The sequence below is a fragment of the Bacillus rossius genome, chromosome 1 (assembly GCF_032445375.1).
Source record: "Bacillus rossius redtenbacheri isolate Brsri chromosome 1, Brsri_v3, whole genome shotgun sequence".
Classification (NCBI taxonomy): domain Eukaryota; kingdom Metazoa; phylum Arthropoda; class Insecta; order Phasmatodea; family Bacillidae; genus Bacillus; species Bacillus rossius.
The window spans coordinates 43,125,396-43,152,221 of record NC_086330.1 but is presented as its reverse complement, the minus strand read 5'-3'; the positions used below and the strand labels follow the sequence as shown (position 1 = coordinate 43,152,221).

Below are 26,826 nucleotides of genomic sequence, written 5' to 3'. Positions count from 1 at the left end.
ACACACACACACACACACACACACACACACACACACACACACACACACACACACACACACACACACACACACACACACACACACACACACACACACACACACACACACACACACACACACACACACACACACACACACACACACACACACACACACACACACACACACACACACACACACACACACACACACACACACACACACACACACACACACACACACACACACACACACACACACACACACACACACACACACACACACACACACACACACACACACACACACACACACACACACACACACACACACACACACACACACACACACACACACACACACACACACACACACACACACACACACACACACACACACACACACACACACACACACACACACACACACACACACACACACACACACACACACACACACACACACACACACACACACACACACACACACACACACACACACACACACACACACACACACACACACACACACACACACACACACACACTCTCTCTCTCTCTCTCTCGCGCGCACGCGCGCGCGCACAAGCTCGCACATCATGGTCTCTTGTTTATTTTTAGACCTCCCCCCTTTTCAGATAGCCAGCTCAGAAGTAGTAAAAAGAGAGAGAGAGAAAGAGAGAATGTTGTCACCAGTTCCCCCCCCCCCCCCCCCGCCGGTCCAGATTCTTCGCTTCCTCCATTCCTCACAAGTTCTCCGCGCCAGCTTAGCAACGTAGCGCGGCACGCCTCCCTCCCTTCCTTCCTTCCACGTACCAGTTGTGACGATATAGCGCTTCATTATCTTCCGTTTAGACAGCAGAGTTTATGTATTTTCCTGACGCATCACCACACATCAATTTAAATAATCAGGTACCACTAAATGTTAGTAAAATTTATTTATGGGGGAAAAAAAAATATCAATTTTTTTTCTTTGGAATTAGTTGCAAAAATCGTGGTGCGCGCTATACACGAGGGCGCGCTATACACGAGTAAATACGGTACTTTAAAAACAACATAATAAAAATGCTTCATTTAGAAATACCATGTTTTACCTGCTGCAACACGTCTCTCTTTTGTGTACGCCACATAAACTGGCACATAACCTTTAAAAGAGGAGCTCTATCGTTGAGGCAGTATGGCTTGTACAGCAAGTCCTGCCAGCACATATGCTCGCAGTATGGATCCACACCCAGGAAAAGCAGCAGACCATACAAGTCTATAAGAACAGAACATTCTGCATGTCAGTTCTGGTTGCAATGAAAATGTACAACTAGATACATACATTTTACACATATTCATGACGTACTGGCGATATGTAAATATAATAGTAAAACTATTGAAAACACTGAAGAGTTTGGTAGTAAATATTAATTTTTACCATGGAAAATAATATAATGTGTACTTTTCATGAGCTGTAAGCTAGATAAGACAGTTAGAATATGAGTGAAGTATTGTTTTGGATAAGAATTTTAATTTGAAGCACAGCTGGCAAGATGCAGGCAATAACAATAACTATGTTATGATACTGCAGGATCCTAGGCTTCCAAAATTTTTATAAGAATTTTTTTAAATAAGTAAATATGTTATTTTTAGTAGTCCATGGGGATGTATAGATTCAAGGTCATTGTGATTTAAATTTTCATATTTGCTTTTATTGTTAATACCGTATTTACTCGCGTAAAGGCCCCCCTTTTTTCCCCAAATTTTGACTCCAAAAAAGGGGAGGGGGCCTATACGCGAATTTGGAGGAAAAAATAGATTTTTCTTTTCAAGTTGTGCATCTTTGTTCGAATGAGGAAGACGGGGGAGGCAGCGACGCGGCAGGAGGGAGAGAGAGGCAACGACTCCGCAGGGGGGAGAGGCAGCGCTATATCAGGGGGGGGGGGGAGGCAGAGGCAGCGCTGTGTCAGGGGGGAGAGAGGCAGAGGCGTGGCTTAACCTCCCTCCTGCCAGCTAGCCAGCCAACCAGACAAAGGAGTGTTAGAATCCTTGACCCACTTCCCTTCCTCCTTCACTTCCCCTCTTCTTCTCCGACAACACTGCACATCAACACAGCGCGCGAGTCCAGCTTTCTTTATCTTTATGTCGTTTGAGATAGGACTAACTGCTTACGTCTGGCATGCCTCACGACGGTCCTACTGAGAACGGACAAACTATAATACCAGTCTCTGTATCACTGCCGCTTACAAAATCACCTCCCGCCGGTCATAATACATGGCTTGTTGTTTGATGCATGCCAAGCTGCCCTGCCCTCAGATAAACCCAGAAAAACACGTTTTTAAATTTTTTCTCAAAAATGTTTACAAAACAAGGAGGGGGGCTTATACGCGGGCGGGGCCTTTACGCGAGTAAATACGGTATTCTTGTAATAAATTTTTAGATATTTGGTTATTTTATTTATAAAAGCCATTTAAATACATTTTTTGCAAGGATACTATTTGAGTAAATGTATATTTCAGTACTTTACTTATTTTAAATGTTATGACTATATTTTTCATTTGTGTTCATTTAGAAGCTCACATTATGTTTTATGTGTTACGATAAAATAAAAACAGCTGTGCGACACAGCGGCACCAGAGTTACAGAGACTTTCTGGTACTTTCCACCTACATTCTTATGATGGGAAAAATGGCAGGTGTTAGCTCCCACGGGTGGCTGTAAACTTATAAGGTTATTGTTGCAGCCAATCAGAAAAGACTTTGCAATATTGTGTTTGTTCTTTACAGAAATGCCTAGAAGCGAGTGTAATATACTTTATGTAGTATTGCATCTATGTATGTATGTATGTTGTGATTGGTTGAATGAACCATGCAGCTAGCTACCTCCCCCCTGCGGGGTTGGGCGTATCTGCATCTCTTCTTCAGTCTCCAATCAAATGTTGATCAGTTAAGTCACATCATTCAATGGCTCAAGCCATTAATTAAATGTGGTGAAAAAAAAGAGAATTTAACACCTACTGTTCCGGGCTGTGCCATGCTCAACACTTCAATTCGGAACCATGAATTTGAATATTTTTCGACCGTAGACGTCGGCATGAGCCCACAACATTGTCACAATGTTTTGTCTACAGTTGTCCCAAGGAATCACGGAACTTTATAAATGTGAATTTTTGTGAGAGATTTTTTCAACTTCTTTCGGAATCCTAACCTTAAAAATACTTTGCATTACGAACAGGAAAATTACTGTGTATTTTGTGTGGAACTATGAGGAAATTCTGTAATGTGTGTATTTTCACTGTGTGTATTTCAAGGACTGAAAATAAATCTCCAAATATTTACTCAAATATTTTCTTAATAAAGACAAAGTATTCTAAATTTTTATTTGGAGACTTGACCTCAAACTTTTCTATAAATTTTTTTTATAGCAGCTGAAATCATTTTTGAAGTGTTTTGACTTGTAAGATTCAGTTTGTTTTTTAGCCGGGTACAAATCGAGAAATAACAATGTCACAGTGGTTCAGTGATTAGGTCTTCTGCCACAATGTGAACCACAATCAATTACCAGCAGATCGGAACTCATATTCCATACAGTGGGAAACATTGCAGGTCTCGCACACAACAGTTAGAGGTCTGTGGGTATTTAAAAATTTCAAATTCAAATTATTTGTTACTGATAACGATAAGACCTAAGGCGGTGGCTCAGTGACTTGTATGCATGCAATCACGTGAAAATATTAAACTGCCTCAAAAATTAATGTGTTACTTTTACACAAAATATTACTCTAATGGTTAGTAATAATACATAGTAAAAAAAACACAGACATCAGCAGTTTTAAACATAGTACGTTCAATAAAATGTTAATTTATATAAGTATTTTTCTTGGCTTGCTGCCACCTTGACAGGGTAATTTGGGCATTGAGGATTTCTGGAAACCGGAGTGGCTCTGTACAGCACCTTGGAATGTCTTCTGGACAGGGGTCCCCGTAATGGCCCAGCGGTGGGTCGACGGCAGGCGCTGGACCATCTCTGCAGCTTTGCAGGCTCCCTCCACCATCTGCGCTTCGTCGAGACAGACGCGCCACCACGACACACAGCTGAGAGGCGACGGAGGCGAGACAAACCTTTTTTCGTGGCGAAGTCTGACAGCAAAAACAGGAATAACAACTAATACATATAACTAAATAGAAAAATTCTGGTCTAAGGCTGCAAGAATATAATGAACACAACATAAATAAATATGATAGACTAAATGTGTAATTGGAATAATATAATGCAAATACTACTGTAGGCATGAATTTGTTTGCTATTGAAGGCCATCTATTAAAACTACTATATAGTTGCCATCAAACTAAAATAACACTGAAAAATATATAAATGCACCATAAGACACCAAAATGCAAACAAATAGATACACATTATAGCTCCAACAATGGAACCGTACGAGTTGCTACAATTCATTATTATGACACAGCTAGCCAATGATTAATGCTGTTCACACAAGATAGCAACACACGTGGCCACTGCTTCATCTGCTGAATTTTAATAATGACTGAAAATACATACTGGGATGTAAAAGAAAGTTAATATAAATAACAGCAGTCTAAAATATTAATAGGTTTTGACTAAAAAAAAATCTATTTAATATGAAAAGTAATTAAGACAAAATAAAAAGGCTTATTAAAGAATAGAACAAAATAACAAGCATTTCAAACACTTAAAATAGATTATGTCACGTGAGAAGTGGTTATAACATTAGAATAAATAGCAGTTTTGATACCTGTATTATGAAGATCTGCAATTGTGTGAATATAGCTCTGATATTAACATCTGCTTAAATTAACCTGCATAAAGTCCATAAAAATTCCTTACATGCCTGCTCGAGCAGTGTCCATGAACCGCTTAGAGTGTCGAATGATATCGAAATTCCCAACGATCTTCGATCAGCTCTCAAAAAACAATGGTGCAACAGAAAATGTGGTCAAACCACGATAAAACCAGTTACTGATGGTAGACCATACTTTAACTATAATAAAACTGACCATAATTGAAAAGAAAACCATCCATAGACACATTTTATATTTTACTTAATATTTCAAAGTAAAAACTATTGAAAATAAATGTATTGCAGCATGTCCATGATATTGTTCGTGGCTAAGGTGTAACTGTGGTAAACAATTTTACCAAGTGCATTTTATTATTTATTTTAAAAGGATATGACATAGTTAATATGATAGTATAAATGGAATGTAAAAAATACCATAAGCTACAGGAGTTAAAAAATTATCAGAAACTTATAGTTTGTCCACAACAGAAGTATAAATTATATCACATGTCGCTCCGCAGTCAATCTAGTAAAATCAAAACAATCTGTGTCAGCAGAACACAGGCATTTCATAATCCTGTCCATTTTTTTTAATGTTCATTTTAGAAATGAACCAATAAAATAATCAATTTAAATAATTCTGCTAAAAGAAACTTCAATCTTAATAACAGTCATACTTAAAAGAGTGTTTCAAGTGTTTTAGCACTTACTTTTTATGCTGTGAACCATTGGCATCAAAGTTTAATTCCTTTCGTAATGTCTCATATGTTACTATTACCACATCATACTCCATCAATTGATATGGTTGAATAAAGCCCACACCGTGCACACCCCTAAAACAAAGAAAACTCAATTGTACATTGTGGACTTTTCAAAATAAAACAATGAAATAAATTGTAATTTTCTTACATAACTCCTTTATTCTCAACATACACAAACATGTTATTTCAGAAGATTGAGCTTTTTTGGTTTTTGTTTCAAGACTTCGGCCTGCAGGAACGCGCCAATGCTGGCCACCATTTTGGATACCCTGGTGCATTTGTGACGCAGATAGTCGCAGATTATGGGACAGTAAACACCTACCTCATTGCGAATTTAAGTTATTATATTTGGTATAAATTTGTAGCCGCACCTACAACTGACAAACACAAACAACAAGGGGTCGTTGAAATACGACCACGGCAGAAATTTGCTGTGCTACAAGAAGAAAGTCAAAGTCAATCAAAGTCAATCATTTATTTATAAATTATATAGAGGCAACACACATGTTGCATACAGCCAATAAATAAGCATTTATCAAGCATTCCCGCAGGAATCATTCACACAGAGACAAGTTAAAATAATGTTGCGATAAATGGGGCTAACTGACGACGCATTTGACATAGCACAAATCATATGGGCCGCTAGGCAACAAATAGAAAGAAAAAAAGAGATTACACTTACAATTACATACAATTACTATAACCGTTACAATGCGGCTTGACAGGAAGTGTCCAAAGCCATCGTGGCATGCCCATATACAGCCACAGAAAAACACTGTTACATAAGCTACCAGTAGTACTCGGCGTGAGCAAAAGAAACTAAGGCAAAGAATCCAACTAAGCACTGACCTGAAGGGTCCAAAAGAGATTATAAAACATTACTAAACATGGCAAAAATCCAAAAGTGAAAGCGCGGCCACGACGCGCAAGCAAGAACAAGAAATCATACTAATTACTGAAAATTACAGACGTTAAGTTTCACAGCCGAGTACATACCAACGCGACGGCAGCCCCAAGTGACAGCCCTCATGTCAAACGACCGGAAGACTGCGGCAATTAGCCTGGGTGCCGAGGTTATATAGGCCGGGAACAATACACGGCAGAGTGCGCTGGTGGCGCGTCGGGGAAGGTAGGAAGAGTGGGGGTAGGAAGGGGAAGTTGGAGAGGAAGGGGAAAGGAGGGGAGGGGAAAGGAGGGGAAGGAACGCTCAGCAGTGCCCGCACTGCTTCAAATTAGTGCAGTACAAAAATGAATAGCAATTAATTAACATAAAAGGTTAATCATATGAGAAATGTAGAGTTTTAAATAGGTAAAATTTGAGTACATATTGTTGCGATTTTACCACGGGTTCGTAAAGGATAGCACAATTAAAGATTTTATTCCACACACCGTTTTATTGATGACCACTACTTATGTCACTTACAAATAATCTAAAAATGCAAATTAATCAATTGTACTTAAAAATGTTGCTTCCCCAGTCACTCGTTTTCACACACCGCACACCTCGCTGGGCCGCACCTCTGGGGCAACTCTCGCCGCAGCACCCCCCGTGGGTCTCCGCCGCGGGACTCCGTCGCCGCTGTAACGAGTCCCACTGTAACGAGTCATTTGTTGAGAGTTGTTTATCTACATAACTATTTGAAAATTTTAAACTCAGTCGGTAAAATATTCCTATAGATATAATTATATCTGCCATCGGCTAGTTAAAGAGCAGGGTATTCGTGGGCAAATTTTAGAAGCTAGGTTCTTTACTTTAACAAATTCTTAAATTATTAAAGTTCGAGAAGTTAGGCTCACTTATAATTTGAACTCAATATTAACAAGACTCTAGACTTAAAATTAATTACTTACTCAGTTCATATCTTTTCAATATTAATATCTAATCTCTAGTTCAAGGATGTCCAACGTTCGCACAATCGTTGACGTTATAGTCTCTGTATCGGTCGTAGTTTCCTCTTGATATTCCCGGGGATAGAACCTCGAACCTGTTCCGTCTTCTGGTAGTTACATGTTGCACTTACCGCATATCCATACCGAAGTCTGTATATTCGTTTCGGACAATCCAATCGCAGACGTCACCAAAAGTCAACGAAATTCGCGTCGTCTATCACAGTTTGATGATCTTTAACACGGATGATGCTCGAATCCTGCTTCTATAGGTTGGTGGTCGTAGTTTTCTAACGACTGGTGCTGTTTTCGGAGACTCTTCCTTTGATTCATAGAATGGAAAAAGGTGCGGCTCTTGAAGTGATTACACGCACACCATCAGTTATCAAAATTTCTCATGTTAAGGTAGATCAAATTTTAATAGTGCGTCTCTTGGTATGTATAATCGCACGATTAATTCACTTGTAAAATCGGTAGTTTCTTCTTAGCGCGACAAATCAATTGTACCGACATGGATGAATCTATCCACAACAATAGTATATAGTAATCTTGAGAGTTCACTCAAAATACTGAAGTAATTTTGAAGCAGTGCGGGCACTGCTGAGCGTTCCTTCCCCTCCTTTCCCCTCCCCTCTCCAACTTCCCCTTCCTAACCCCCCTCTTCCTCCCTCCCCGCCGCGCCACCAGCGCACTCTGCCGTGTATTGTTCCCGGCCTATACAACCTCGGCACCCGGGCTATTTGCCGCAGTCTTCCGGTCGTTTGACACGAGGACTGTCACTTGGGGCTGGCGTAGCGTTGGTATGTACTCGGCTGTGAAACTTAACGTCTGTAATTTTCAGTAATTAGTATGATTTCTTGTTCTTGTTTGCGCGTCGTGGCCGCGCTTTCACTTATTCATTTTCGCCATGTTTAGTAATGTTTGTAATTTCTCTTTGACCCTTCAGGTCAGTGCTTAGTTGGATTCTTTGCCTTAGTTTCTTTTGCTCACGCCGAAAACTACCAGTAGCTTATGTAACAGTGTTTTTCTGCGGCTGTATATGGGCATGCCATGATGACTTTGGACACTTCTTGTCAAGCCGCGTCGTAACGGTAATCGTAATTGTATGTAAACTCTTTCTTTCTTTCTTGTTGTTGCCTAGCGGCCCATATGATTGTGCTACGTTAAACGCCTCGTCAGCTTGCCCCATTTATCGCACCATTGTTTTAACCTGTATTCCCGCGGGAAGCGAATTGTTATATGCATATTATATGCATTGTATGCATTGTGATTAATAAATTGGACTGCTTGTTAATTCGTATTTTTTGGACTTTCTTCTTGTAGCACAGCGAATTTCTGCCGTTGGTCGTACTGGAACGACCCCTTGTTTGTGTTGATTTCCCGTTTCAGTTGTAGGTGCGGCTACAACTTCTGCGCTACTCTGCTTCGGCAGTGGTTTTGCTGTGTTTTTGCTTGTTTTCTTTCATGACCATGAGCGGCTCGGGAGTCAGCTGGATCTGCCGGCTTCACCGCGACGAGCTGATACGGTATCTCGAGGAGAACCAGCTGCCTGCCTCAGCGAGCGACACTGTGGCTGACATGCGCGCCCGGCTCATTCAATTCATACGCGAGGTCAGTGACGTCTCGTCTGGTGTTCCGACGGCGCAGCCCACACTGGAAGTAAGTCCGGCTCCCGATAATTCCTTTTCTCAAAAACTATTTTTCTCTGTTCTGAAATCCCTTCCTTTGTTGAATGGTAGTGAGCCTAGGCCTATTCTAGATTTTTTTCTACAGGCTGAGCGCCTCGCTAAATTGAATTTAGTGTCAGCTGGCGCCTTTATGAAAGCTCTGCTAAGTAAGTGTACTGGTGTTTGTGTGTCTAGGCTAACAGAGGCTATCATACAGAAGGTCGATTTTCATACTTTTAAGACGTCGGTACTTCGTGCTGTGTGTCCGCCGCGCGTCATGGATGCGTGTAAGCGCGATTTGATTTGCAGGTTTCAGCGTCCTAATGAGTCAGTGACTCATTACATTGATGAGGTTGTTTCCTATGCCGATGTTTTGGAAATTGACATCGCTGAGCCTGAGTTAGTACAGCTTATTTTAGGCAACTTTGCGCCCCATGTACTCACCTACTGTGGCATGTTAGCTCCGCCTACCACTTTCGATGCTTTGCATGCCTGCGGTAGTGAGGTAGAGGCACGTTTATTAGCGGTGTCTAAATATGAGGCTGAGTTCTCGCCTCCTGCTAGGTCTACGTCCGTGTCACGTGTTCGTGACAGGGGATTTCACAGCCTACAGGTTACGTCAGATTTCCGTGGCAGTGATGCACACGATGCTGACACTCGTGTTTTACGCACGCATGAAAATAATAATCATCAACATTCCTCCTTTGTGCCTCGCCTTCACGTAGATTTGACAGCGGGTCGCATGCACGCTTCCCCGCCGGCGGCGCGGATTGTGTAATCCCTCCCCCTGGCCGACCGTCTGCCCTGCCTCTTGACACTTCCCAGCCGCGTCGGCGTTTGACTGGCGGCAGGGTTGCTACTCCTACGCAACCGACATAGGGTGCTCCAACATTCAGTCGCGCTCGCTGCGCAAATTGTTGCGTGTTTGGACACGTAACTCAGGACTGTGATCAGGCACGCGTTGATGTTTACGCACGTAAATGTTTTTCCTGTAGGGGACTGGGTCATTACCGGAGTAATTGTCCGGGAAACGGTCATTGACAGGACGGAAGAGAGGTCGTTTCTGTCGCTTCTATAGGAAAGCCTCTAGCTCTGTTTCTCTTAATTTCTTGCCCGTGTGTATTCACGAGCGTTTCTTTTCGGCTCTCGTCGATACCGGTGCTACATGCTCGGCTATTAGTGAGACGTTTCTCCAGACCTTAATCAAAACATTTCCTAAATTTTCTTTTCGTGTATTTTCTGAAAACCAGATTAATATTAGCGTGGCGAATGGCGAGTGCCTTCGTGCAAATAGGTTCGTGGTTATACACTTTAAGATTAAACATTTTTCCTGGAATTGGAAGTTTCTTGTTGTTCCTGGTCTTTCACCTAATTTTATTTTGGGCTTAGATTTTTTGAGCAAGACTCGCAGTGTTCTGGATGTGGGCCAGCGGGAGCTCCGTTTTGATTTCGCCCCTTCTGTGAAAGTTCCCTTATGTTCGCAGCCTAGTAAGTCTGTTATCTTTGAGTGCCGCGATGCTGATAGCATTGCGCAAGGGCAGGCTATTGCTGACCTAGTTCACGCCTTTTCCGATGTTATCACCTCTAAATTAGGACGTTGTGACATTTTGCCCTATAAATTCTATTTAAAGGATGAAGTTCCTGTTCACGCTAAATATCTTAAAGTCTCTCCCCCTAAACTTCAGGCCATGCGCGACATCGTGGATAGGCTCTTGGCCGCTGGTGTAATTTCACCTTCTACATCTGATTTTTGCACTCCTACTTTTTTAGTGCGTAAAAAAGACGGCGCGAGCTGGTGCATGGTGCACAATTACATTCCTCTGAACCATAAAATTGCTAACGACGATGTTTATCCACTTCCTACTGTTGAGTCTGCCCATCAGCATTTAGGTAAGGCTAGATATTTTTTGGTTATTGATTTGAATCAAAGTTTTCACCAGTGCCTGCTAGATCCTAGTTTCCGCAAGTATACAGCATTTTCAACTCCTTTTGGCCATTTTTAATTTAATCGTGTGCCTATGGGTATTAGTTTTGGCAGTCAGGCTATGACCCGGATCCTTGATCATGTTCTATCTGATCTTAAGTATTATTATGTGTTTAATTATGTAGATGACATCACTGTTTACAGTAACACCTTTGAGGATCACATTACTCACCTGACTGAAGTCCTTTCTCCTTTACGAGGGGCCAATCTCACTGTTAACCCGAAGAAGGTTACATTAGGAAAAACATCTGTTAAATTTTTAGGTTATGTTATTTCACAAGGTACCCTCCTGATGGATCCTGACAAGATCGCCCCTATCGTCCAGTTTCCTAGGCCTGTCAATTTAAAGGGAGTTCAGCGTTTCTTAGGTATGTTAGGTTATTTTTCCAGATTTATTTATAATTTTGCTTCTTTATCTGCTCCTTTAAATATTTTGCGTAAGAAGGATACAGTTTTTGAGTGGGGCCCTGAACAAGAGAAATCTTTTCAGGTGCTGAAGTCTTGTATGGCTTCACCCCCAGTGCTCATTCTACCCGATTTTAGTAAGAGGTTTGCCATTCAGGTTGATGCTTCGCACAATGCGCTTGGAGCCGTCCTAGGACACCTGGAGGAAGGCCAAATTAGGCCCATTGCCTATGCTAGTCGCTCGCTATCAGAGTCTGAGCAGCGATTAGGTGTCTATGAGGAGGAGGCCCTGGCTTGACTGTTCGGCTTAGAAAAATTTGAAAGCTATCTGGATGCCCGGGAGTTTGATTTATATACCGACAACCGAGCCCTTAGTTGGCTGTTTAATCATCCTCATCAGCTGGGTAAGCTGGGTCGCTGGATTTTGAGGTTATCACGGATTCAGTTTGTCATCCATCACATTCCAGGTAAAGATAATGTTATAGCTGACTCTCTCTCTCGCATGTTTTGCTCCGATGAATTTGAACCTTTGGAACCTCGCTCTTCTGACATTAATAAATTTATTACTGCCTTTAAATTTTTTCCTGAATCCTATTTTAATATTAAGGAATGTCAGACTCAGGACCCCCTCTGCCAGCAGGTACTTAGAGATCTTCATGATAAGAAGGCTGTTCCCTATGTTGAGGAGAGTGGCATGTTGTATTTTACAGGAAATTCTGGCAGAGCCCGAAAGGCTGTTGTTCCAGCTGTCTTGAGGCCTATGGTGTTAACCTATTTTCATGCATCTCTCCTAGGTGGTCATCTAGGAATAGATAAAACTTTTCGCAGAATTTCAGCGCACCTGTTTTGGCCCGAGCTTCATGCTGATGTTCGGAGCTTTGTTCGATCCTGTCTCGACTGCCAGATTTCTAAGCCGCCGCATAATTCCAAGGTGGGTTTGTATGCTGCTGATCCTCCTGTTGCGCCCTGGCATGTCTTACATATAGATATTTTTGGTCCTCTGACACGTTCTAAGAAGGGTAATGTATGTTTGCTTGTTGTTCTGGATATTTTCACAAAATTTGTTATTTTATTACCTCTTCGAAACATGAAAGCTGCTACTATTGTTAAGGTACTTAAGGAACAGGTTTTCAAGTTGTTTGGTCATCCATGTATGGTTGTTTCTGACAATGCCCCGTATTTTCAGTCTACCATCTATAAGAATTTTCTTTTTGAATGGGCTGTTAAACCTATTTATAGTTCAGCTTATTTTCCGCAGGGCAACATGGTAGAACAACAAAATAAGGTTCTTAAAAGCATCCTGATTTCCTTCTACCGGTCTGATCAGACTCTTTGGGATTCAGATTTGGAGTACATTAATGTCGGACTTAATTCGGCTCTTCATTCTGCTACTGGTTTTCCACCTTCAATTCCGTTCCTAGGCCGTGAGCTTACCATCCCCTTACTGAACCAGTGGGGCTTGCCGTCCCTGGACACCAGCCTGGACGCCCAGGCATTGGAACGTGTACTTGACACGGTTTCCTGTAACATTCATAAGGCCCGTAAGGCCGTTTCTGACAAGTACAACAAGGCTAGAGCTCCTCATGGTTATAAGATTAGGGATTTAGTTCTTTGTAGAGCATTTAAATTGCCTAAGTTGGCTGATCAATTGAATGTAAAGTTACTTCCTCCTTATGAGGGACCTTATTGTATCGACAAGTTTTTGGGTGTCAATACCCTTTTGTTAAGGTGCTGTAAGCGCAAAATTAAATTTCGAAAGGCTCACGTAACCCAGGTGAAACCTTTCGTTAAGTAATTTTTTTTTATGGGTTTGTTGTAAGTTGTTGGCAGTATTATATCCAGTTACAGTATTATATATATACCTATTTATATCCTTGTTGTTGTACCAAATATTTATTATTGTTATGAGAATTAATTATTATTATGAGATTAGCCTATTGGCCTGTTACGTGTTCGTGTTCCTAGGAACTTGTGTTTGAAAATTGAAATTTGTATTTGTTTTGTATTTGTTGGATTTATGCGTGGTGTTGCGGCTCCCTTTCTTCATTTTTTTAGTTTGGCGCGCCATCCTTTTTCCCTGTTACCCTTGCTTGCTGTGCCCGACTTCCGCCAGCAACCTTCAGCTTCACCTCACCGAGAGACGTCTCCGTGGGATCTTCCGTTCGTCGCCTCCTCCCTACTGGTGTTACCTGCCTGTGAGAGCCCATCATGCTTCTGCCCATCGTCCTACTATGAACTTGCCTGGCGGCTTCCTCGTCATGTGGAGGCTCGATGCTGTCTCGCCGCTTCTGGGTCTTGGAGAGCGACCGTGTTGATTCAGGCTGAGTGCTTCCCGCACCGCCGTAAGTCCATGGCTGCCCCTGGCCATTGCTGGACGGGTTCTGGACATCGTAGCTGACCCCTTCGACAGCCTGCTAAGGCACTGTGACCTGGTGCTCCCTGCTGGAGTCCCCTCCCACGCCTGGGTGGTTGCGACTCGCAGGACCGCCCTGCTCCGAGCCCTTGTTCTGGACTGAACATCAACTTCATATCTGAACTTCTGACTCCGTACTCCGTATCAGCCGCTGGCTGCTGTCTACCGGTGTTCCGAAGACCTGCGTAGCGTGTGCCTACGTCCGAAACCATCTCGTTGATCGCCGCGGCAATCCTGAAGTTTGCTGTTTAATGCTGTCTCCAGTCTCCGATGTCAACGTCATGAACTTTCTTCATCGTGTGGATCCACATGCTCTCCGGGCAGAGACACTTTAGGGAGGGGGGTTGAAGCAGTGCGGGCACTGCTGAGCGTTCCTTCCCCTCCTTTCCCCTCCCCTCTCCCCCTTTCCCCTTCCTCTCCAACTTCCCCTTCCTAACCCCCCTCTTCCTCCCTTCCCCGCCGCGCCACCAGCGCACTCTGCCGTGTATTGTTCCCGGCCTATACAACCTTGGCACCCGGGCTATTTGCCGCAGTCTTCCGGTCGTTTGACCCGAGGACTGTCACTTGGGGCTGGCGTCGCGTTGGTATGTACTCGGCTGTGAAACTTAACGTCTGTAATTTTCAGTAATTAGTAAGATTTCTTGTTCTTGTTTGCGCGTCGTGGCCGCGCTTTCACTTATTCATTTTCGCCATGTTTAGTAATGTTTGTAATTTCTCTTTGACCCTTCAGGTCAGTGCTTAGTTGGATTCTTTGCCTTAGTTTCTTTTGCTCACGCCAAGTACTACCAGTAGCTTATGTAACAGTGTTTTTCTGCGGCTGTATATGGGCATGGGCTTTGGACACTTCTTGTCAAGCCGCGTCGTAACGGTAATCGTAAGTGTATGTAAACTCTTTCTTTCTTTCTTGTTGTTGCCTAGCGGCCCATATGATTGTGCTACGTTAAACGCGTCGTCAGCTTGCCCCATTTATCGCACCATTGTTTTAACCTGTATTCCCGCGGGAAGCGAATTGTTATATGCATATTATATGCATTGTATGCATTGTGATTAATAAATTGGATTGCTTGTAGCACAGCGAATTTCTGCCGTTGGTCGTACTGGAACGACCCCTTGTTTGTGTTGATTTCCCGTTTCAGTTGTAGGTGCGGCTACAATTTTATAGTATATTTCTATAATTCTACTAAATAATTTTATGATGTAACTTCAGTAGCTTACGAACATTTAATATTGCTGACCTCAGACTTGTCATTTATTCATGAAATCCATTTCACAAGCTAATGGCTCTGCCAAACATTCTTATTCGTTCTCCATTCTTTTTACAAAGATCAAATATCGTACTAGACAACAACATTGATTATAAATTTTAAACAACCATAGAGATCGATGATAATACACAAATTATAACTAACACATCAATGATATTAAACAATATTAAAATAAAAATGACATACATATATTCAATTAAGGTTGCCCTTTATACCGCACTCCGCCGCCGCCGACGCACTTGCCTTCGCCGAGGATCCGCTCGACGCCTCGCTCGTAACTTCGTTCGGGACTCTGCCGCGCCCGCGACACTATCACCCAGAAACTTTGCCGCGGGAAAACTCCCGACTCCACTCATTTACTCATTTCCTGACCTGGAACCTTCGTCCAAGGACTTCGCCACTCTGCCGTACCCGTGGCACTTTTGCCCCGGAAACTCCGCCGCGAGAAAGCTCCCCCCTGAACTCTCTCTCTCAACTCTATTTCCCGAGGCTGCTGTCCTCGTTTTATGTATCAGCCGCATTTTCTAGAATTCACGAGCGTGGCCGGGGCCAGTCGCGTCATTCCACGCCGACCCGACGGCAGAAATCTCTCGAAACACGTGTCGGTGGCTCGCGTAACTCCGCAGCTGTCAGGTGTCAGTTACGTGTCAAAGGCAGGGCGCCGTGTGGGGAGTGGTGGGAAGGAGGGAGGGGAAGCGGCGACCCAGGTGTGCGCGGCATGTTTCATGTTGCACGGCCACATGATGTCAGCCAGCTGTACACTTGCACGTGTCGCGGCCTTGCTCATGTTCGTAACAATATAGTATGCACCATCACCTACTTGCACTCTACAGTCATTTCAGCAAAATTAATTGGAAAAACTAATTTTAATTGCTTATGGATGACACTAAATTTTTAACACAGTGCAATGTCTTCAATCCAGAATTCTGTTGTTCAGCACCTTTAGTTATCTAGCACTGATTGCGTCACTTGCGTTCAGATTTTTTTGGGTGAATTTTGGCTGCTGACCTTTGCTGCTAAGTCAAATTACTGTGCTGCCATCGTTTCTAGTTCGTTCAAGAGTGTTTCTTACAGTAAAATGTTTCCTGTTCTTGAACTGGTTACATTTTACTTTTAACATTTTCAAATTTGGTATTCCCCTTAAAAGATTCTAAACAATCAGAACTGATGAACCAAAGTACTTAACTAACTATTAGAATACAGCAAGACCCTTAAATACAAGAAGACCCTGAAAAAAAAAAGACGAATACAAGAGAACATTGAAACAAAATTATACTTTAGGATGACTTGGCATATAAAACAAATAAAAGGATAGTTGGAACATCACAAAACCTGAAATAAGGAAGCCTCAAAAAGTGAATCAAAATGAATAGCAAGCTCGCATGTAAGGCAAACTAAAATGCAAGGCTACTTTAAATGCAAGGCGACTGAAGATATACATATAGGCCTACTAAGTAATTAAAAACTAAAAAAAAGTCACCAGCCAATATGCAATTTAAGACCTTGGCACACACTGCAATCTGAGATCAATGGAGCTGCTCAGATGTTTTTGGTTGATTATGGCGGTTGCCCTTAGCCACGGCGGATTTAGAGGGGGGGGCACGGGGGGGAGAAATGTCCCCTACCCCCCCTCGAAGGATAAAATGTGCACTGGATAATACGACTTCTGAAGTAATAAACAGGTATTATACTAGGTCCAAATTACCAATGCCCCACCCAGAAGTCAATCCTGGATCCACCCTTGCCCTTGGCCGCCAGGTGAAATTACTGTGTTGCCGGCATTTTTAGCTAGCTCAGAATTTACCCTTACTGTCAGTTTTCATTTCACGAAGGTTTTTCCTGTTTTCTAGCAGGTCACATTTCACATTTTCACACTTGATTAAAACTATACCCTAATTACTGTGGTTCCAATGTGACCAATTAAACACCTTTGACCGTATAAGCTAATGTTGGGTACAGGAACCAATTTTATAATACTTTAAATTTTCACATGAATATTGCACTCCATTACTAATATAAAGCATTTGGATCATTTATCTGCTTCAGAAGTTTTAACAAACTTCAAAATAGCCAATCCAATTTAAATGTATTTTTATTGCTTCATAAAAACAGCATGAAACATCAAAATCATATCTGTTCAGGTTTACAAGAAATTTAATTAGTAAAATACTGGAATTCACCAATCACTAATGATAATTTTTGCACATTAATAACTTACCTGTACACTAAAACTTTAAAATCAGTGTTGCTGATGTGTGTACGTATCTCATCGACCCACTGGTTGCATATAGAATTGGGTGTTACAATCAAGCTACAGCCAGATACAACTGGTTCCTGTAAGAGACAAAAAAAATACAGAACACACAAATCAACACACCAGCCTCTGTAAATTATTTTCCAATGAAAACCTGTTTCCTTGTTTCAGTTCATATACAGTTGTTCATGACTATAAAATTTGTCCAAAATAAATTAGTATTCAAAAACACACAAACACTACACTTACAAGAAATAATTTTAATTGGTTAACTATAAATTATAATCATAAAAGTTTGAAGGGAAAAAAAATTGTACTGAACCTATAGCTGAAGTACAAATTATGTTGTATACAGCTACAAAAAAATAAATTTAAGTACTCAATGCTTGAGTAGTACAAGGTTATATAAACAAAAGACTTGTGAATAAAATATGATTCATAGAGTTCAAATATGATGAAACTATGATGTTAAATGTATGAGCAGAGAAAAATAATTATGACAAATGGGGCTAGATAAAATATAATATAATTATGTTGTACAGGGCTGAAGCATATGGGGCTGGAAATACGTAATAAACTCTCAATTATTTGGGCTCAGATTATTCCGTTCTTGAGTTGTCCATGTTTAAATTTAGTTTGATTATTAGTATGTCATTATCTGAAGCTATGAAAAAAAATATGTATGGTATCGCTCTGGTGCACTTTTTATCTTGGCTATTTTATATTTTTAACCACCCTTTCACTATGCCAGAAAGCTGTTGGGTCGACCCTTCATGTCTCCCACCCCCTCAGCTGTCGAATTAGTCACACTTCAAACCAGAGGGAGATCACCAGACTGCTTCTTCACATCTCCGTCTTGATTGTTTCACACGCCACCCACGTACAGTTATGCTACGACTACCGCCCACCTGCCCAGTGCCCAGCGAGCGACGAGACTGGCTGAGGAACCAGAAGGGACACTAAAAAAATCTAAAAACAAATTAGCCAGGGTTTGTGTGTGCAAGTTTTGTTAGCATGCACGACCATATCTTGAGCAGTGGTGAGTTAACTTCCTATATTCAGCCGTTGTAAATGTTAAGCTAGCAACGTATGTGATGGTAATTTTCACATGCCTATCAAGACAAGTTTTATGATGCAACTGTGCCCCAAACAATATCGCTTTCACGTGTTATTTATTTCCCATGCTTTTAACTGCAACATATTATGACGAGCACTGCAGCCATAGTTCTGCAAGTCATGCATGTATTGCAGCAGCCATCTCTGATTTGTGGAAACTTTCCTGTGTTTGGTCTGTGAAAAGGACGTCTCAATTAATTGGTGCTTAGAAGTGCAACTTATATACCGTATTCTTCCAACTTGGCACAAGTTTCTTGCTGACTGCAAGGTGCATACTAGTTTTATACAAGGACAAGGAACTGACAAGAATAACCTGCTGCAAAGGGGTAAAAGATGAAACACAATATGTAGTCAGAAAGGAAAAAAACAGGTGTAAAAATGTGCTGTGCCATAATGCCCGAGAGCTTCCCCTCCATTATTTCACTTCCAAATCTCAGCCATGTACAGCCGTGCACAGCAGTTAAATAAACTCATTGTGAAGAAACTAACAAACAAAATGGCATATAACTTTAAGGTTTCTATTCCTTAATGTGCGTAGCCTCCAAAGGTTGTGTTTTTAACACTGTAATGGCTATAATACGTCAGTAAAGAAAGTACATCACAAAGCTTTTTTTTTTAGGTTTGTAACTTCATTTGTTTTACTTTATTGAATGATATTTATTTCCCCAATTTTTGAAGGTAGGTAATGTAAGAAAACAAAATGTGCAGTAAGGGTCTCCGTGCATTGTCACACATGGCACAATGACTCCAAGCCAACACAGCTGTACACAGCGGTGAAATTAACTTGTCAGTGTGCAGAAACTAACAAAACTTACAGTTTTCAATGGTTAAACAATTAAGAGCTAACATTAAAGTGGTTATAATACGTTGAGGAAAATAAAATAATACGCCAGTTGTTAAAGGTTAATCATATCAGAAAAAAAAAATGCCATTCTAATTTACATGTTACATTTAAGTGTTTTGTGATTTTTCAAGGCAGTAATGATCATTACCAAAGATATGATATGAAAAGTTCTTCTTATATTAACATTCTAATCTGCTCCAATAGTGACCAACCACAACTTTACACTAGAGTGGCTAGAAGATACCTCAGAGGTAGTCTGTGGGCAGGAATTGTAAATGGAAACAGTGAAAATTATTTAACTTATTAATGATCTGATAAAATATTAAAAGCAACCATGAACAAAAACATGTTCCCACTGAATAAATGAGAACACCACAAGTCACTCATTCTAGCAATATCATATCACTAAACAGCCTCCCTGTTTATCACAAATAGAGCAGGTTAGACCATACATCTAAAGCATTTCTGCAGGTAAATATAAAAAATTAATTAATAATCTGTCTTAAAAAATAACACAAAATTCTGCTTTTAATTTAATAATTAGAAAAACTAATTGATAACTCTTTCACAGATTACAGCCAGCACAGCTATGTTATACGCATACAGAATTGAATTTAAAGGCTAGCATATTTCAGTGGACCCATCAAGTACAAAACTATTTCAAAAGCAAATGGTGGGGGGGGGGGGGGGGAACAGCTTCGACCCTGCCAGGAAATGAACCCCGAACACCTCAGTGGGAGGCAAATAATGTGACCACTCAACCACCGTGATCCCCTATGTGATTATTATTTCAATTTCCCCCTTCCCTTTCTTTTTCTTTAATAAGCTGACATCTAAAACAACCATTAACTGAACAACACATTCAGCAATAAAATATTTTTATTAAAATTTCCAAGTGATGCAATCGGAATTCTGCTTGAAATATTAATTTAACTTTCCTTAAAAATCTTCAATGGATTGTCTGTAAGAAAAAAAAATAAGCCAAATGAAATTTTTAGCATGATTATATCTCAATTGTAAGTGCAACACAGAGAACAGGGCCTCACCTTCTTCTGCCAACACGGAGGGCACAAATATCTCTCCGCTCTCCCCATGAGGTAGTTGACGCACTTGTGATGCTGCCACGTGGCACAAGCCGAGCAGCGCACCCGTGCCTCCTGCGGACTCTCCTGTCCGCACAGACAGTGGACCGACACCTTCGCCGGCTGGACGGGTCTGCGGTCGATGCCAGAGAGAACCTCGTCGTACCACTGCTGCAGCAGCTGCCTCAACTGGCTCACCTTCCGCTTCTGCTTCCGCTCCTCCCGCTCCTCCGCAACATTCCCGTTCTTTGCCGTAGCTTTCTTCCGTTTCGTCTTCTTCCTGGTTCTGGAAACTTTGCACTTGGTAGGCTTCCTGACTCTCGGAACTGCTACTTCCTTCGCCGCGTCTGCATTGACCCGGATACTTTCCGGCACCGGTCCTTCCGACAGTCCGGCATCGTCGTCGTCCGCATTGTTGGCAGGCAAAGATATTTCGTCGACACACGAGACGGTAGCATCGTCGTCCTCTTTCACGTGCTCGATGGCCGGAACATCCTTCCTGGGGTTCATCAAAATCAATGCCAAAATTTCCACCGTTTTACCCAGTCCCATTTCGTCTGCAAGGATGCCACCCGTGGGAGGAGGCTTGCTGACTGGCTTCTGCAGAAGAATGTGGCCCAAGCACTTGTTGTAGTACACGAGCTTCCCATCCGGCAGCCTCAGTTCCGCGTACAGGCAATGTACCTCTTCTACAAATCAAGAACCAACAAATATGTACTCCATTATCAACTAAAAAGAACTACACTTCCCAAAATTAAATTAAAGTACAATATCACAATAAAGAAGTCCCTCGAGGTACTTAGAAAATTATACTTATTAATAGGAGAATGCCATTGAAAGGGTAAAATTGTAAGTAGTTGTTAGGTCCAATGCAAAAGTGAATATTCAATGGAACCATGGGAACCGTCAGTTCCTCTACTTTCAGGATGGATAAAATGTGTATTTAATTGGATTCTGAATTTGTTATTTGAATTATTTCTGTAGAATTACTAGTTTTCCAGGAGAGACACAAAAATATTTAGACAACATTTATTCTTTACTCAGCTTTTAAATGCTGCTATCCATCGTCTGTTGTCCGCTTCTTACAAGAAAACTCAAAGCTTGGCTATTTTTTGGTGTTAGTAATTGTACCCACAGCCATGCGGTCACTCTGGGACACCAGTCAAGTGCTCCGCTTCCCTTGCGATAACAAGAAACGTACGTGTGTAACGAATTGATCTGTAGTTAAAAAAGTTTGTGTTGTAAAAACAATGACTTCATAATAACTTATTATAGCAGAGTCTTTAAGATCCTCAATACGCAAAAAGGATTATTGAAAAGTAGTGGAACATGTGAACTCGTTCCTCGGCAGGTTCCATGCTAGATAACCGAGGGCTGGCTTTGTTTCTCCAGCCATTCAAGCTTTGGAGGGGAAGTCAGGGAGGAAATGTGGGCATGGGGGAATGGACGGAGCAGAGCATGTAAAAATAAACTTATAGTTTACAAAAACTAAAAATCCCGCTTTATCGTTGAATGAACTGAAAATTAAAAAATAGTTAAATTTAAATTTAGATTTTTTGTTCAACAGCCAAACAATGCACCACAAATCTGTAAAACTAAAAAATTGGGGTGTTGTTATTATTTGTCTTAATTTTCTATCAGTAATAACAATATGATTTTTAATACTTTTTTATCCCTAAGTTTAGGATATAGTCATTACCAAAATGAAACTATGAACTTAATAACAACAATGAACTTAAAATTAGTAATGGGGCTTTGGGATGCAAATCTGTAGGATTCGCATGCGGGGCCCACGGAAATTTACAAGGAGGTTGGGGGGATAATTTTGTACGTGGGGTTAACCAACACATCATATCTGGTTGCGGTGCCCGTATGCTGTACACTGCTCATATTTTGGCCTACATGCATGCAATAACAAGAAAACTTTAAAATATACAGAAATTATCCCATAAGACATAGTTTTGACATCAAACACGTTTCACAGTCATGGTTTTGCAAGTGCAGGCCAAGCCGGGCCCCCCTGGCCCCCCGGGATCTCCATCCAGGAGTTGCTTGACAACATTTGTCTTTCAGCTGTACCATAGCTGTATTTCGCTGGAAACTGAATGGCTATTGGTTTAATTACATGTACACTGTATGTGCCAAAATCAACATGGGCTGATGGAATGTTCATATCATACACTTGATCACGCCGGAAGAAAGGCTAGATAATTTTAGACATAGTACCCATATTGCCATTAACGAACCCTAAGCACATTTTCCATTACCTTGGAAACACTCTAAATAAAAAAGAATACTTTTTTAATTTTTTTTTCAAATTTAGGGGCATTACACCCCCCCCCCTCCCCTCCCTTCTTTACCAAGGAGGAGAAAGTCGAACCCCAGACACATTTTCCACCATAACCCAACTTTTTGGATCGGAAACATTCCAAAACGAAAAAGCATTAAGTTTTAAATTTTTAATATTTTGGGTTTTTACCATGCCCCGACCTCATGGATATACAAAGAGCCTGGTTATTACCCATAGATTGAAATTAGTGGTTTTTTGACCCTCTGACCTTCTCCCCCCCCCCCCAATTAACCCTTAACACTAAGGTCTTAAATTAGCAAAATATTGTATTGACAGAGATTCTTTATATGAATTCAAAATTACAAAAAAAAAAAAAAAAAAAAAGCTTCAGGCATCGAACAGTGGGTAAAAACTGAATGGAAAGATTACATGTGAAGCTAATAAAACCATGGGGAAAAAAAAAGTTTTAAAATAAATAAAACTAATGTTCTTAAAACTTGAAGAGCCATTTAATATTGTAAAAATTCCTGATACCTAAACTGATGGTTCCCCTACTTTGAAAACCACCCTTCACCCCTGGTCCAGTACTAAAATTTTAAACTTCTTATCCACAAAATTTTCTTAGGTGGGATTTTCTCATGAGGGTGTTTTACTGTACACTCAACAAATACCTTGTGCCTCTGTTTTTGGAGATTGTGATTCTCTACTCAGCATCCAACTAACAGCTTGTACTTGATATGGACGTAGTTTGGGCTTAAGATCCTCGTGTTCCACATTGAAATTCATAGGATCACCCGCATCACGATAAAACTGTTTAACTGCATCATACAGTTCTTGAACATTGTGGTTGATCATACACCTACTGTCATCGAAAACTGTAAACAGAAATTAAAAAATTGCATTCAACACAGTTATACAGCTGTACACAGTATCTAATTAGCAGATAAAACATGGTTTGCCTCAGACTGTTTAGATGGGACACTACTTGCTGATTGGTACACATTACCTTGTGTAATGACTAATGATCAAAGTCACAAGCTGTTCAAACTATGTACCATGTTTCTTCATGTCCTTAGGTAACTTGTCTCGTGCAGTACGACCAAAGAAACCAAAAAGATCTGCCTGTGTAAAATATACAGTACATTTTCAGGATTTATTTTACAAAAATAAGAACCATTCTAGATTTCCTGTAATATTGTTAAAATAATAACCTACATATTGACTTCGTCATGAGTTTTTATTGTACAGGTGGAATTATACGATGGAAGAGGTTGTACATTTAGTATACGTTTCTAAACAAATATATATTTTCTTTCAAAACTTTTTAATTATTTATCTGACTGAAATATACAAAGCATAAAATGTTATATGTCTGACTGATTCAGCAAGGATGTCCTTTCCAACTCCATTAACAATCACAATGATCAAAAATAACTTGAAATTGAAAATAAAAGTTAACAATGAAATTTAAAGATTATGTGCCACACTAATATTTAGGTAATTTTGCTTTTTGAATAAAATATTGGCCAAACATTTATAAATTTTATTTCTTGCCAAAATATACACAACATCCACCAGTGAAATATTCTGGCACAGTTCTACACACACATGAGATTCAGACTTTATCAAAAACTGATGAAATGACTTTAGAAAAAAGCTTGTGATCTATGATGAAGTCCCATGGTGATTTCATACCAATGGTACAGCCTAATAAAATACCTAAGAAGTATATAAGGCCTCTAGCAGAAGTTGAGCAGTAGGAGCCATGTACATGACCTAAGAGGTCCAGTGGCCATAGGCGACCGACCAACAAAGAGGCCCACTACGAGTGCAAGCAACTAGTAACCCGGTGTGCCAATTTCAGGTAATTTATGGCACTTTTTTTTTTAACTTACACTGTAAAATTTATCTAACTTTGACAGTTAATTTAAATTTAATAATTTGCTTTTTCAGTAAAGTATTTCTCACTAAACATTAATAATGTACAAAATTATGTAGTTTTAAAGTATTGCAAGTATGAAATTTGTGCATTATTTGGAGTAAGAGACCTCCGAGCAATATTCAGTTTTTCTTGTTTTTTTTTAATTTTTTAATTTTTTTACTTTGGTAAAGTTTAGCCAGCAAGCAAACTTTTGAAATTCATGAGCAGTAAGTTGCATTTTGCAGTCCCCTGAGCCAATGAGCCATGACCATTATATAAGTGTTTCGGCTTCACCAACACTTTGCCTTTGGCAACCTCTGTTATTATTCTTATCAAATCTAAAGTCTGTCATGGAAGATCCAAATGCTCTTTTAATAATAGTGTTACTAACGTGAGCAAGGCCGTGACACGTGCAGGTGCACAGCTGGCTGACATCATGTGGCCACGCAACATGAGACGTTCCGCGCACACCTGGGTCGCCGCCTCCCCTCCCTCCAGCCCTCAGCTCCCCGCGCGGCGCTGTTAGCTTGACATCCGAAACCTGACCGCTGCGGAGTTACGCAAACCGCTGACATGTGTTTCGAGAAATTTCTCCCGTCGGGTCGGCGCGGAATGACGCGACTGGCCCCAGACGCGCTCATGAATTCTAGAAGGACGCCTGGGCTGATATATAAGCCGAGGACGCCGGCCTCAGAGTGAGACGCAGTTCAGTCGGGAGTTATTCCGCGGCGGAGTTTCAAGGGCGATAGTACCGCGGGTGCAGCAGAGTGGCAAAGTCCTTGGACGAAGGTTCCAGGGCAGGGAGTGAGTCAGTTCAGCTGGGAGTCGGGAGTTTCCGGGCGATAGAGCGGCGAAGTCCCTGGATGAAGGTTCCAGGGCGGAGAGTTCAGTTCCGGGCGATAGTGTCACGGGCGCGGCGGAGTTCCGAGCGAAGTTCCGAGCGAGGCGTCGAGTGGGTCCTAGGCGAAAGGAAGGTACAACGGTGGCGGAGGAGTGCGGCGACGGAGGACCACGAGGGGTGATGCGGCGAGAGCTGCGCCAGAGGTGCGGCCCAGCGAGGTGTGCGGTGTGTATAAACGAGTGACTGGGGAAGCAACATTTTTAAGTACAATTGATTATTTGCCATTTTAGAAGATTATTTTTAAGTGACATAAGTAGTGGCCATCAATAAAACTGTGTAGTGATATAAATTTTAATTGGGCTATCCTTTTACGAACCCGATCGTAACATTTTTGGTGTCAGATATGGGATAGCCCTAATTAATTGATTTAGGATTCAGTTATATTATGAGAATAAAAGATAAGAATAGTATTTAGTTTTTCGGGAATAAACTTAATGTTTAGAACTTTAGTGAACTTCAAATATTATAGAGTTAGTTTGAGTATACTGAGGTTAGTTTTGAATGTAAGAGAGTTAGTGTTAGAGTAATTAGAAGTTTAGTCTAGGTCATTCCAAATTAATAACAGTAATATAAATAAATAATTATGTAGGTGGTTTTATTAGTAAATGCTTTAGAGAGAGATGGCTGCTGTAGGGTTTACTGTCGAGCAATACAGGGAGATAAGGGTTGCCCTGGAAGAAATGTTAAATGACATGAGGGCATGGAGAACCAGTATGAAGAACTCTGTGAAAGAAGTGAAGGGTGAAAATAATGAGAGTAAGGACCATCATGAAGAAACGAAGAGCGGGTCAAATAATAGCCTAGAGGAAATGAAGAAGGGTCAGGATGAAATGAAGAATGGCCAGAAAGAAATGAAGAATGAAATGAAGACTGAAGTGAAGATTAGTCTAGTAGAGTAGAACCGCCAAGAGAAGAATAGCCAAGAGAACAAACAGCAAACAGAAGATCGAGCAAGAGAAGAACAGCGAAGAGAAGAACAGTGAAGAGGAGACCAGCAAAGAGGAGACCAGCAAATAGGAGACCAGCAAATAGGAGACCAGCCAAGAGGAGACCAGCCAAGAGGAGACCAGCCAAGAGGAGAACAGTGAAGTGGAAATTAGCCAAGGAGAGGATAACAGCCAGGACATGAAGATGAAAGAAGAGCTGAAGAAAAGCAACTACAGTAGTGAAGATGGGTTACAAAGTGAGGAATATTGAACAAGAAGAAATGAAGATAAACCAGAGAGAGAGGGGAAAATGCCCAGAAGTGCTGAA

The 26,826-nt window shown here is 41.1% G+C and overlaps 1 protein-coding gene across 2 annotated transcripts in view; it reads right to left on the bottom strand.

The window, feature by feature from the left end:
• The window catches only part of LOC134535208 (E3 ubiquitin-protein ligase SHPRH), a 97,975-nt gene that overhangs the window by 63,983 nt on the left and 7,166 nt on the right, over positions 1 to 26,826 (bottom strand). For both annotated transcript variants that reach the window (XM_063374249.1, XM_063374258.1), the window contains exons 3-8: positions 23,422 to 23,625; positions 20,425 to 21,149; positions 17,383 to 17,498; positions 5,493 to 5,615; positions 3,915 to 4,099; positions 1,073 to 1,236 (exon numbers count right to left, since the gene is read on the bottom strand). In XM_063374249.1, coding sequence (XP_063230319.1) covers positions 1,073 to 1,236; positions 3,915 to 4,099; positions 5,493 to 5,615; positions 17,383 to 17,498; positions 20,425 to 21,149; positions 23,422 to 23,625 — 1,517 coding nt within the window. The remainder of the gene's footprint in view (positions 1 to 1,072; positions 1,237 to 3,914; positions 4,100 to 5,492; positions 5,616 to 17,382; positions 17,499 to 20,424; positions 21,150 to 23,421; positions 23,626 to 26,826) is intronic.